Raw genomic sequence first — 13,078 nt, 5'->3', positions numbered from 1 at the left:
AACTACTTTTACGGTTTTCATAAATGCCGAGGTGTTGAAATTTTGTCCCGCGGAAGTGCTTTTACGTGCCAGTAAATCTATCGACACGGGACTGACGTATTCAGGCACCTTCAAATACCACCGGACCTAGCCAGGACTTGAACCGTGAGCCATTCAGACTGACCGACGGAACGTTGCTTCTCACAGTGAATGACTCCCCAAATATCTTAGGTAAACCGTGTTTCGGTCCACCGACTAATGCTAAGTCTTGGCCAGTGTAGAAAATTGAATCTGCAATACCCAAGTCAGCGACCAGAGACGGGTGGTGCTGACGTCTCACTGTCTCACAGGGGCAAATCCTGGCTAAAGCTCCAAGCAGATCGCTCATCCGCTATGTAGGCCTACCGCTATCTACACCCTTTTCACTGCCTTGTCTCTACTCTCCATCAGTGTTTCTTTAGTTTCAATGATTTTGCATGTGCACTAGTGTTTTTGGGAATTTGCTTTACGTCGCTCCGACACAGTTAGGTCTTATGGTGACAATGTGATAGAAAAGGGCTAGGAGTGGGAAGGAAGCGACCGTGGACTTAATTAAAGTACAGCCCCAGCATTTGCCTGGTGTGAAAATGGGAAACCACGGAAAACTATCTTCAGGACTGTCGACAGTGGGGTTAGAACTCACTATCTTCCGAATGCAAGCTGACAGCTACATGCAGTAGTGCTCCAAAAAGTGCTAAATTTGTTTTAAAAGGCGCAAAGTGATTTCTGGTAATAATAGGGTTTTTTGTTTTTTTTGTTTTTTTACAATTTGCTTTACGTCGCACCGACACAGATAGGTCTTATGGCGACCATGGGATAGGGAACGGCTGAGAGTCGGAAGGAAGCGACCGTGACCTTAATTAAGGTACAGCCCCAGCATTTGTCTGGTGTGAAGATGGGAATCCACGGAAAACCATTTTCAGGGCTGCCGACAGTGGGATTCGAACTCACTATCAACCCGGATGCAAGCTCACAGCTGCGCGCCCCTAACCGCATGGCCAACTCGCCCGGTTTATAGTATTGTTATAAACACTTCCATAATATCAGACATAATGTAGGCATAGTTTCTAATTTCCACATCATTAACTTCCTTCACCTGAAACCCTACAGGTTTGTACCATACATTCACACGCATTACCTTACACACCTTTCACTTTCATGGAATTGGCATAACAAAAACTGCCGAGTTGGCAAAACCATCACGGAACTTTGCAGAAAGGACGTGCTGTACTAAGAATTACAGTACATAGAAAAATAGGAGCAAGTTGCTTATTTCGAAGAAAAGCTACATGATCAGGGTGGACTTGACACGGTATCAACTATCAGGAATCGTATGTCGTACCTTGAAACTCAAGAGCAAGGCCGTGAAGGATGAATAAGACTCCAAGACCGAAACAGTGTTCATCACCGACATTCGTTTTTGTGTAACCTTGAAATTGTACAAATATACAGACTTACACATATATAATTTCATATATACCTTCTTTTATTCAATCTATCACGTGCTTTAAGTCCCCCATTTCTATTTCTTTCGCAGATTTTGCATCTTTGGATTGAATAAATATACGATATCCTTTTGGACCTGGTAGTATTTCACAGCTGGATAGAAATCGTACTAAGAAACATATTAGTATTGTATGATAATGTTGATGTCTGTGTTGAGTATTCAGCCCGAAGGTTTGTTTAATCCTCAACAGCTCAGCCATTACCTGTCATAGATGGTCTAAGCATCACTGGACAGACATAGGTACTAAGGAAATCAGGAGAATGGTAATACCGGGCGAGTCGGCCGTGCGTTTAGAGGTGCGCAGCTGTGAGCTTGCATCCGAGAGATAGTGCGTTTGAACCCCACTGTCGACCTGAAGATGGTTTTCCTTCGTTTACCATTTTCACACCAGGCAAATGCTGAGCAGTACCTTAATTTAGGGCACGGCTGCTTCCTTCCCACTCCTAGGCCTTTCCTATCCCATCACCGTCATAAGACCTATCTGTGTCGGTGCGACGTAAAACAATATTCTAGAGAGAGAGAGAGAGAGAGAGAGAGAGAGAGAGAGATGTAGTTTCCCGTTGCTTTCCTTACCGGGCCAGATGCTACTATTACACCATCAGTCTGCGACGCCTAATTAAATGAACGCATCAACTGACCCTGTGAGTGACGTTTTCACACTTTTTTTCTATTTGTTTTACGTCGCACCGACACAGATAGGTCTTATGGCGACGATGGGACAGGGAAGGGCTAGGACTGGGAAGGAAGCGGCCGTGGCCTTAATTAAGCTTCACACCATTCATAACAGAGACTGACTCCATAAGGAATCACATTACTAGGATTGCTCATACAACAGCCACTTTCATATCGTCAAGGTCGACCGAGCTCGATAGCTGCAGTCGCTAAACTGTGGCCAATATCCAGTATTCACGCCAAGCAAATGCTGGGGCTGTACCTTAATTAAGGCCACGGCCACTTCATTCTCACATCTATCCCTTTTCTGTCCCATCGTCGCTATAAGACCTATTTGTGTCGCTGCGACGTGAAGCAACTTGTAATAAATAGTCAAGGACGAGACTGAGGCAGGTCGATGAAAGTAACAAATACGATATAGCCCGTACGAGAAGACATAGTGTACTGTTAACATTGGTACTGTCAGCAATCACAACTGATGTCTATAATAATAATAATAATAATAATAATAATAATAATAATAATAATAATAAAATTTAATGATCTTTGAAATGTGCTATCGGTTTTGAGTTACACTTTACCCTGAAAATTGATTATTGAAGGTGCCAGGAGATCTCCTGACTAAAATATCTCACATTTAAATACTTATTAATACCAAGATCAGGAGTCGATTTTGCCCTGTAAGCACAAACAGAGAGCAAATAACATGTAGACCTATGCAGCCGGTCTTTATAATAGTGTGCATAGTTGTTATTATTCATGACCTGGGAGTAAGATAAAATACAAATCGGTTAAGATAAGTATGACTTCTGCTTTTTTTAAGGACTTTTAAAGAATTTACTTAGAGATCCGACCCAGAATAAAAAGAAATCATCTACCTGGAATCGCAGAGAAGATCACATTCGGATAGCCACCGAAAGTCACTGTAGCACGCAAACAAACAAATTTAGGCCCTATAACTTTACGTGACTATTGATATCATGGCCGGTCTGGCTTGCCTCGTTCCCGGAGGACCCGGGTTCGATTTCCGGCTAGGTCAGAGATTTTTACCTGCACCTGAGGGCATGAGGGCATAGTCATGAGACCTCCATTTTACTTTAATCACAACCATTTCAAACATCCCACATTCCTTGGTCTGGATTTGAATCGTGGTCACCATGGTAAGGAGCTAGTGAATATATCCTTCGGCTATCACGTCTCTCATCCATCCCCGCAATCCCTTCACCCTCCGCTCCGCAACCCACCGTAAGAACACAAATGAGTCTTCATAGCTAGGTGGAAAACGCTCAACGAATGCATTAATCAATGAATGAATATGTATGATATAAGGCACTCAAACGGCATTAGTGACTGCTTCCTCCACAGTTCGTCGTTCTTGGATCGTATTAGGGGTACATTTTGGCTTTGCAATAATCCTAGGGCATCCGTCCCAGTGTCCAAGCAATTCACTACCATTGACCCTACATTAAGCAGATTATCTAATAGTTTCCACACTTAGGTATACGGAGTTGAATCAACAAACAGAAAAGTAGTCATTGCCATGGTTGAGGATTAGCATTAGCTGTTTCCTTCTTGGACGACCAAGTTTCGGAAGCTAACTTGCAGTTTTTCGTGACCGATCATAACTTATCATAATCATAGCCGTGAGAACGCCAGTTTTACATGGAATCTGAACCATAGGAATGGATTTTTCATTTCAAAATGCCCAGATGCACTAATCGGGATTAGAACTGTGGGCACTTTCATGAGATCCTAGTGGCTACGTCACTTGACTAGAACATCCCCTGACCAGATTTCAATTTCTAGCTCTGCAACAAAGATGGTTTGGTGATTTGAATGAGATACACGAGTCCACGAGAGAAGAGAAATAGATCCGAACCAACTATCAGCCATCCTAGAAGTAGTTTACCATAGTTTGAAGGTGATGTAATACGTCGATAGATTTATTTGCACGTAAAAGTACTTCTGCGGGACAAATTCCGGCACCTCGGTGCTTACGAAAAGCTATAAAAACTGAACCAGGAGCACACTAGATCAATTAATCACAAATACAAACATTAATAATAATAATGTTATCTGTTTTACGTCCCACTAACTACTCTTTTGCGGTTTTCGGAGACGGCGAGGTGCCGGAATTTTGTCCCGCAGGAGTTCTTTTAAGTGCCAGTAAATCTACCGACACGAGGCTGACGTATTTGAGCACCTTCAAATACCACCGGACTGAGCCAGGATCGAACCTGCCAAGTCGGGGTCAGAAGGCCAGCGCCTTAACCGTCTGAGCCACTCAGCCCGGCAATACAAACATTAGTACAAACACCACAGACATGAAGGCCACCAGACTTCACGCACATTTAACACACGAGACTATTGATCGCAATGTCTCAAGCCTCTCAAGTGAAGCAACAGCAACAATAATGAAATGAAATGTCGTATGGCCTTTTTTTTGTTAGTGCCGGGATATCCCAGGAAGGGTTCGGCTCGCCAGGTGCAGGTCTTTCTATTTGACACCCGTAGGTGACCTGCGCGTCATGATGAGGATGGAATGGTGATGAAGACAGCACATACACCCAGCCTCCGTGCCATTGGAATTAACCAATTAAGGTTAAAATCCCCGACCCGGCCGGGAATCGAACCCGGGACCCTCTGAACCGAAGGCCAGTACGCTGACCGTTCAGCCAACGAGTCGGACAGCAACAATAATGAAGCTATTGTATTTATAATCGGCATTAGCACTAGAAATGACATGCAGAATAGAAAATTTGTTGTTGAAATATAACTTTCAGTAATAATAATAATAATAATAATAATAATAATAATCTTATAGCCTCAGCAAACTTGTGCAGGCATTTTAATATGACGTCACCTAGGCTTTCTACACATTACTTTGGACGTTCCATTTTAATCTACCAGGTAGAAATGTAAACCAGATCTCTTTTGGTGGTCTATAGCTGAGTTTTAAATAATTTTGCTGAGTGGTAAACACCAAATGTGTCACCAGAGATCTTCTACAAGCCGACATCGTACGACATGCAGTGTCGAAATTAATTTTTTCCGCCCTTCAGAATTCCGACTACCTCTAGCGGTGTAGAACCCACGATCTCGGTATTAAGAGGCCGATATTCTACCACTGATCCATTGGGGAAGATAAACGATCGCAACAATATTACTGACAACATTTAGAAACCCAATTTTGATATTGTTAACTAAAGAAAATTTGGCCCGGGGCCAGACATAATGCAGTTGACAAGACATACCGACAAGTTCCATTGTGGGTGGTGCCGGCGCGTGATGTGCCACCAGCAACAACAAAAACAACTGTCCCTGGCTGAAGGCAGCAATTCCACGCATTGTTCTCACTCGTACACGGCAGCGCAAATAAGACGAGACTGGCCTCACCAGGCCCTCAAGGCGATTAAATAAGCCTTACTCCACCTCCGTGTCCATCCCCACCACCCTACCATACAGGTCAACCGGTAACAAGTAGTGTTCGGTAACCAACCCACGTGTTGCAGGGATGAACCCTGTCCTTCAAAATACAGTGTCGCCAAGTTCAATAGAAGTAAACCTCAATTTCTCTTTGCACTTTGCTTATTATATTAAGGTCATTTTTCTTGTCGTGGTTTGTGCAGACTACAACACATCTTCAGTGTTCTGAGTTAGATACTAGGAGCGACAATGTATTTGAAGATTCGTAAATTTCTTTTCATTTCATTTTTTACGTCGCACCAACTCAGATAGGTCTTATGGCGACGATCGAATATGACAGGGCTAGGACTGTGAAGGAGCGACCGTAGACTTAATTAAGGTACAGCCCCAGCGAGGTGTAAAAATGAGTAACTACGAAAATTCATCTCCAGAGCTGTTGATAGTCAAGTTCGAACCCTCTGTACCCCCAAATGCAAGCAAACAGCAGCACGCCCCGATCCGCGTAGCCAACTCGCTCTGTACATTTCTTTCAATTGTGTGCTGCACATCCTCCTTTATACTTCCTCCAGCTGAAATGCAGTGGCGGCTGGTGGTATTTGTAGCTGGGTATTGCACCAACATTTTCAGTGTCACATTTTTATAGCTTACAGAAATAAAAAGAAACTCCATTATCGTAATGTAAAGAATTACATTCCTACTAAACTGTAATATATCTGGCAATTACAACCCAGGAAATAAGAGGCTAATTATACACTATAACTACAGTTACTCTTAATAATAATGTTATTGGCTTGACGTCCCACCAACGACTTTTTACGGTTCGGAGACGCCGAGGTGCCGGAATTATTTTACATGTCAATAAATCTACTGACACGAGGCTGACGTATTTGACCACCTTCAAATACCACGGGACTGAGTCAGAATCGAACCTGCCACGTTGGGGTCACAAGGCCAGCACTTCAACCGTCTGAGCCAATCAGCCTGGCACAGTTACTATTGCCTCACTTGAAAATTTTCCGTCCTGTTTTTTATTGAAGCGAGATGTTGGTAATATTGTGGATGGTCTCGTACGGCGTGGAAAAAGAAATTACCCAGCAAGTTAGCCGTGCGGTTAGAGTCGAGTAGCTGTGAGCCACTGCCGGAAGCCATGAATATGGTTTTCCGCTGTTTCCCATTTTCACACCAGGCAAATGCTGTGGCTGTGGCTTAATTAAAGCTACGGTCGCTTCCTTCCAACTCCTAGCCCTTTTCTATAGCATCGTCACCGTACGACCTATCTGCGTCGGTGCAACGTAAATGAAATTTTCATCATCATCATCATCATCTGTTTACCCTCCAGGTTCGGTTTTCCCCTCGGACTTAGCGAGGGATCCCACCTCTACCGCCTCAAGGGCAGTGTCCTGGAGCTTCAGACTCTTGGTCGGGGGATACAACTGGGGAGTATGACCAGTACCTCACCCAGGCGGCCTCACCTGCTATGCTGAACAGGGGCCTTGTGGAGGGATGGGTAGATTGGAAGGGATAGGCAAGGAAGAGGGAAGGAAGCGGCCGTGGCCTTAAGTTAGGTACCATCCCGGCATTCTCCTGGAGGAGAAGTGGGAAACCACGGAAAACCACTTCCAGGATGGCTGAGGGGAGAATCGAACCCACCTCTACTCAGTTGACCTCCCGAGGCTGAGTGGACCCCGTTCCAGCCCTCGTACCACTTTTCAAATTTCGTGGCAGAGCCGGGAATCGAACCCGGGCCTCCGGGGGTGGCAGCTAATCACGCTAACCACTACACCACAGAGGAGGAAATGAAATTTTGTAAATTTAAAAAATGGAAAGTAGGAATGAAGTAATCTCCGCAGAGTGGCACAATCTAAGGGGACATTTGGAACTGTTTCTCGGTAGGGGACTTGCTAGTCTCGTGCAAGTCCCTGAGACCGACAGTGGCGAGTATGCTATCTGATGCTATGCAGGCTTAGGCTCGTCCCTGCTGAGGTACATTGCGCCGCGTTGTAGCTAGGGAGTTGCCGTAGGAAAGCAAACTCCCTGTGTGTGATTCGAAGCCAGCGGTGTTTTTCGGTCCGTTACGAAGCATTAGTACAGCGAACGACCGAAGATGGTTGTTTTTAACATGTTTTCGAATACATGTTAGGTTTATTAAACTAAAACATTAGAAGAAAAAACTACAAATGAAGTGCAAAATCATTGGGAGTTGTGCAACACTGCAACAATACCACGCACCGCCCCTGCTGAAATGGATTAAGTGCATACAATCCTCGGATTCCTTATCACCAAAATCTGTGGAATCGAGGAATCTGATATCGAGTTTGATATATTTTTTTGCCATTTGCTTTACGTCGGACCGACACAGATAAGTCTTATGGCGACGATGGCACAGGAAAGGGCTAGGACTGGGAAGGAAGCGGCCGTGGCCTTATTTAAGGCACAGCCCCAACATTTGCCTGGTTTGAAAATGGGAAACCACGAAAAACTATTTTCAGGGCTGCCGACAGTGGGGTTCGAACCCACTATCTCCCGGATGCAAGCTCACAGCCGCGTGCCCCTAATCGTACGCCAACTCGCCTGGTTTGTTTGATATCAGATGCGATGGTGGTGACATGAATATTATACACGTTCCAATCCACAGGGTTATTCAGCTATGATAACCACCTCAAAGAACTCGTACGCAACATGAACAATAGGTTTGTTCCAACAAGCAGTTTGCGTACGGTTTTGTATCGATTCATGGACTGATGTAAGCGCGAGCTGTGTACCCGTAGGGAACCGTCGCTAAACAACAGTCTGCTGGAACAGTTCGTGAACGGTCAAGAAAAACTACAATGCGCATGCATTCACGATTACGCGGGAGATTCCTGTTTGAGAATAAATAAACATCTGTTCTTCTTCATTTCTGCTAAACAGTCCGACTCGTTGGCTGAACGGTCAGCGTACTGGCCTTCGGTTCAGAGGATCCCGGGTTCGATTCCCGGCCGGGTCGGGGATTTTAACCTTAATTGGTTAATTCCTACGGCGCGGGGGCTGGGTGTATGTGTTGTCTTCATCATCATTTCACCCTCATCATGACGCGCAGGTCGTCTACGGGAGTCAAGTAGAAAGACCTGCACCTGGCGAGCCGAACTCGTCCTGGGATGTCCCGGCACTAAAAGCCATACGACATTTTTTTTCCTGCTAAACAATTTGTTAGGCCTACTCAATGGAAGGTAATTACCAATAAAATGATTCAACTAATAAAATTATAGACTAATGGACCTGTTTATAAAATAATAATTACTTTATTCCAGAATTACGTGAATATATAATTCTACCACGAGTACTGGTAGCGTAAAAACCGATGATGTAGACGGTTCTCTTCAGAGGATAGCCACTGTCACCTAAAAGAAATTACTGATCACATTTTTTTCTTCAAAATTATACCCAAGAGGTGAACTTCTAAATACTCTGCTAGTCCGTCAGAGTCCGCGGTGTAGGGGACAACGTCCGCCTGTCACCTGGTGGCCCTGGGTTCGATTCCCGGCCGGGTCAGGGTTTTTTAATGGTTATGATTAATATCCCTGTCCTGAGGACTGGGTGTTTGTGACGTCCTTACTCTTCCTTTTCTCACACACAACATTCCACACCACCGCCATTCCAATTACACGCAGGTTCATACAATATGGTACCAGTAGGGGCAAAAGATTCACATGGGTCGACGCCCCGGAAAAATAGCATTTAAAAAAATTCTCAGAAACACATCCAAAATTTTTCGCCTGTGGTCACAAACAGCTTGTATCTTCCTTTCCTCACACGCATTCACTAATGATAACAGTGGTTTACTATGAAGACATATGCTGATAAATAAAATTTACCTGTATGGAATCGTGTCCTTTTCTATTTATGTAAGAGGCTTATCAATTTCAATATGACAGCCACCTATGGCACCAATGACACCTGGAAATCCACTTTCCCGGAAATGTTGCTCAATATTTACTTTCTCAACTTCTGTAGGCCAAGTGATCACTTATGGAGATAAGTTGCTAATGAAGACAGTCAATCGTTTGACAATTCTATGTATAGAGCTCAAAGAAATGTCAAACCGATCTGCAACATCCCGGAAACTTGCAGTCTGATACCCAATAAACCACAGGAAAATTTGAACCTATATTGAAAAAGCAACACTTAACGATTATTAAAATTATTATTATTATTATTATTATTATTATTATTATTATTATTATTATTATTATTATTATTATTATTATTATTATTATTGCAGCTGCAGACAAACCTGACTCAGTGCAGAAAGTTTTCAATATTGGCCAGACTGCTGTTTGTACTGGTCACTTCCCTCATACCGTTCTGCAATATTTTCCATTATCTCCCTACTGACGCGAAAATGCTCTTTGAATGTTTCATTGTCATACCGAGGTACTGTTTCTTTTATAGGAGGAGAGCGAGAGAGAATGAGAATTTTGGTTACTAAATTATTAGTTACTCGTACATGTTGTGAAAATAAATATCATTTAAACATAATTGCAAACAAGTAAAAAAAAATATATAACTTGCCTAAATAATATTCATTTTTCGCTTTTGGGATATTGTAATATATCCCTAGATCATCTTCACTGGAGTCCGAGTTCAAAAGATCATCATCAGAATTTTATTTATTTATTTATTTATTTATTTATTTATTTATTTATTTATTTATTTATTTATTTATTTATTTATTTATTTATTGCCGGGCTGAGTGGCTCAGACGGTTAAGGCGCTGGCCTTCTAACCCCAACTTGGCAGGTTCGATCCTGGCTCAGTCCGGTGGTGTTTGAAGGTGCTCAAATACGACAGCCTCGTGTTCGGTAGATTTACTGGCACGTAAAAGAACTCCTGGGGGACTAAATTCCGGCACCTCGGCGTCTCCGAAGACCGTAAAAAGTAGTTAGTGGGACGTAAAGCAAATAACATTATTATTATTATTATTATTATTATTATTATTATTATTATTATTATTATTATTATTATTATTATTATTATTATTATTTATGTATATATTTATTTATTTATTTATTTATTTATTTATTTATTTATTTATTTATTTATTTATTTATTTATTGGTTATAGAGTGTCCCAGTGAGCTAGTGGCTCAAGAAATCGCTTTCAAATCGTCATGCATCATTCTCGTTTTTATCTCGTGCCTCATACTTTATTAGTGTGTAGTCAAATATGACTTTTTAACTGTATGACTTTAAATTTTACTGCATAATTGTATAACAACGCTGTACTTCTATTTAATTGTACGTGTAACGTGTCGTCTGCTCGCGCCAGATGATACCGATCAGCTGTTCACGCTCCACCAAGTGACAGCTATGGACCACAATGCACAGCTCACACTTATTTTGGTGTACTGCGCATGTCACTGACGAACAGTCCTTGTTCTGGAGCACGAACTGCTTTGCCAGTCCGCAAACTGGTTCATGAACAGTCCACAGTCTGTTTACGACCGACTCCGAGTCCGCGTTTGAGGTTGAAGTTGGTTGGAACGCTCCTTCCTTAAGCAGACCCTACACGATCAATAAAACTGTTAGTACCGAAAAATATTGACAGTAATACTGATCGCGCGTGGACTGGAATGATGGAATGAAGGCCAGTACTGAAGCAGATCCGGATTTCCTGATCTGCGAGCGTCAGTACTGTAGAGTGGTGGGGATACTGACAGTTATACTGACCGTGCGAGTGCGCTTGTCATTATTTCTGTCAGTATCAACGGAGCAGCGGTGGACGACGACAAATGCGTTTCTCACCAAGGCCAAGTAGAGGTGCTTGTGGAACCGTCAAGTAGGCCTACCGGCATTGCAAAAGTTTATCGAGCTATATGAAACGCTGCCAGAATAAACAATACTTTACATGTTTCCACAACTGCTGTACTGATGGAAACTGGTGACATTAGAGCGGAAAACTTTAAATCTTCAAAATTTATACCAGTTATAAGATACCTCACTGTCACCGCTAATCTCTCTGCCACCGATAAAAAGCACCGCATGTTTGTATTTTGCCTTATTACAAAAGGCTCTACCAATCTTCAAAATTTATACCAGTTGCAAGATACCTCACTGTCACCGCTAATCTCTATGCCACCGATAAACAGCACCGCATGTTTGTATTTTGCCTTATTACAAAAGGCTCTACCATTCGTAGTAATTTCGCAAAAGTACCCTCACGCATTCGGAGATAGTTCTGATAATCTTCTGCTTCGGTATATTGTGTTTCCGTCAACACTTCATATGAGAATACTCTTCTCTTTTCCTAAGCCAATCTTTAAACCATCGTTTACGTTTAAACTGCGTTTCGTGGAGTACTAATATGATAGCTACAAAATGCCCGTCTTTTACGATCCATTTTGATAGAATAACACAATTGCCTGTTATAAATCTCATTCCGTAGTGACGGTTATTGACTTTATTTGTAAAGTGAGAATGCCGCAATGGTAAGCTAGTGCACTGGTACTGACCAAAATATTGACAGTAATAATGATCGTGTAAGGTCGCTACAATACTGATGCGTACTGTCAGTATTATTGACTCAGTATTACTGATCAGTATTACTGACCGTGTAGGGTCTGCTTTACTGCGCATGCGTCAGACAGTTTGCAAACTGTTCCCGTTCTTGTTGGAACAAACCTAATATTGTACAGTACATAAATACAGTATGTGAACGTTTTAAAGTGATTTTACTGAATCTAAGGATGTTCTTGTACAGTGAAACATGCCATTCTTTGTTTAACAGTAGGTTTAGCTTCCTTCTTAACAAATTTAAGATCTTAATTCAACATTGAATGACTTCGGTTTTTTAATGTCATGCAATTTCGACAACTGCAGTATACAGTATGAGGCCGATGATCCCAAAGTTTGAACCTTTGAAACAACCTTCCCTAACATCATCACACCATGATACGTAGTGAATGATTTATGTATAAAAAATAGCTTCAGTATTTTTGAAAATCTTGATCCCGTGCATTCTAAAAAGTGAAGTAATATTGGGCGTAATAAGAACTTGGATAGGTAACCACATGTTGTTGTAGCTGTGCGAAGAACTGAACTTTCCTTCAGCAAGAAAACATTACCTCGCGGGTATAATCGAATTTTGGTGACAATGATGAACTTCTGCACCAGTCGCCAGTAGCAATAAATTCAGACTAACAAATTACCTTCAAACGAGCGAGCCTGTGAGCCTGCATTCGGGAGATCGTGGGTTCAAATCCCACCGTCGGCAACCATGAATATGGTTTTCCGTGGTTTTCCAATTTCACGCCAGGAAAATGCTGGGGCTGTACCTTAATTAAGGCCACGGCTGCCACCTTCCCAATCCTCCACCGCCGGAAATCTTCGATGTGTTAATGCGACTTTAAACAAGTAGCCAAGAAAAATTACATTCAGAAATAATCCCATTGCATCCTTAACAACTTTTATTTCTGTC

The 13,078-nt window shown here is 42.4% G+C and overlaps 1 protein-coding gene across 2 annotated transcripts in view; it reads right to left on the bottom strand.

The window, feature by feature from the left end:
* The window catches only part of LOC136864435 (membrane-bound alkaline phosphatase), a 194,727-nt gene that overhangs the window by 156,954 nt on the left and 24,695 nt on the right, over window positions 1-13,078 (bottom strand). The window contains exon 1 of one of the 2 annotated variants that reach the window (XM_067141426.2): window positions 5,452-5,579. The exons of the other annotated variant lie outside the window; for it this stretch is intronic. Within the exon in view, the coding sequence (XP_066997527.2) occupies window positions 5,452-5,545 (94 nt within the window). The 5' untranslated portion in view covers window positions 5,546-5,579. Of the gene's footprint in view, window positions 1-5,451; window positions 5,580-13,078 lie in introns of those variants that run through there. 2 annotated transcript variants of the gene reach the window in all.

The sequence above is a fragment of the Anabrus simplex genome, chromosome 2, assembly GCF_040414725.1.
Source record: "Anabrus simplex isolate iqAnaSimp1 chromosome 2, ASM4041472v1, whole genome shotgun sequence".
NCBI classification, from domain to species: domain Eukaryota; kingdom Metazoa; phylum Arthropoda; class Insecta; order Orthoptera; family Tettigoniidae; genus Anabrus; species Anabrus simplex.
Note: the sequence above shows the minus strand (reverse complement) of the source record. Positions and strands in the feature narration are given on the sequence as shown.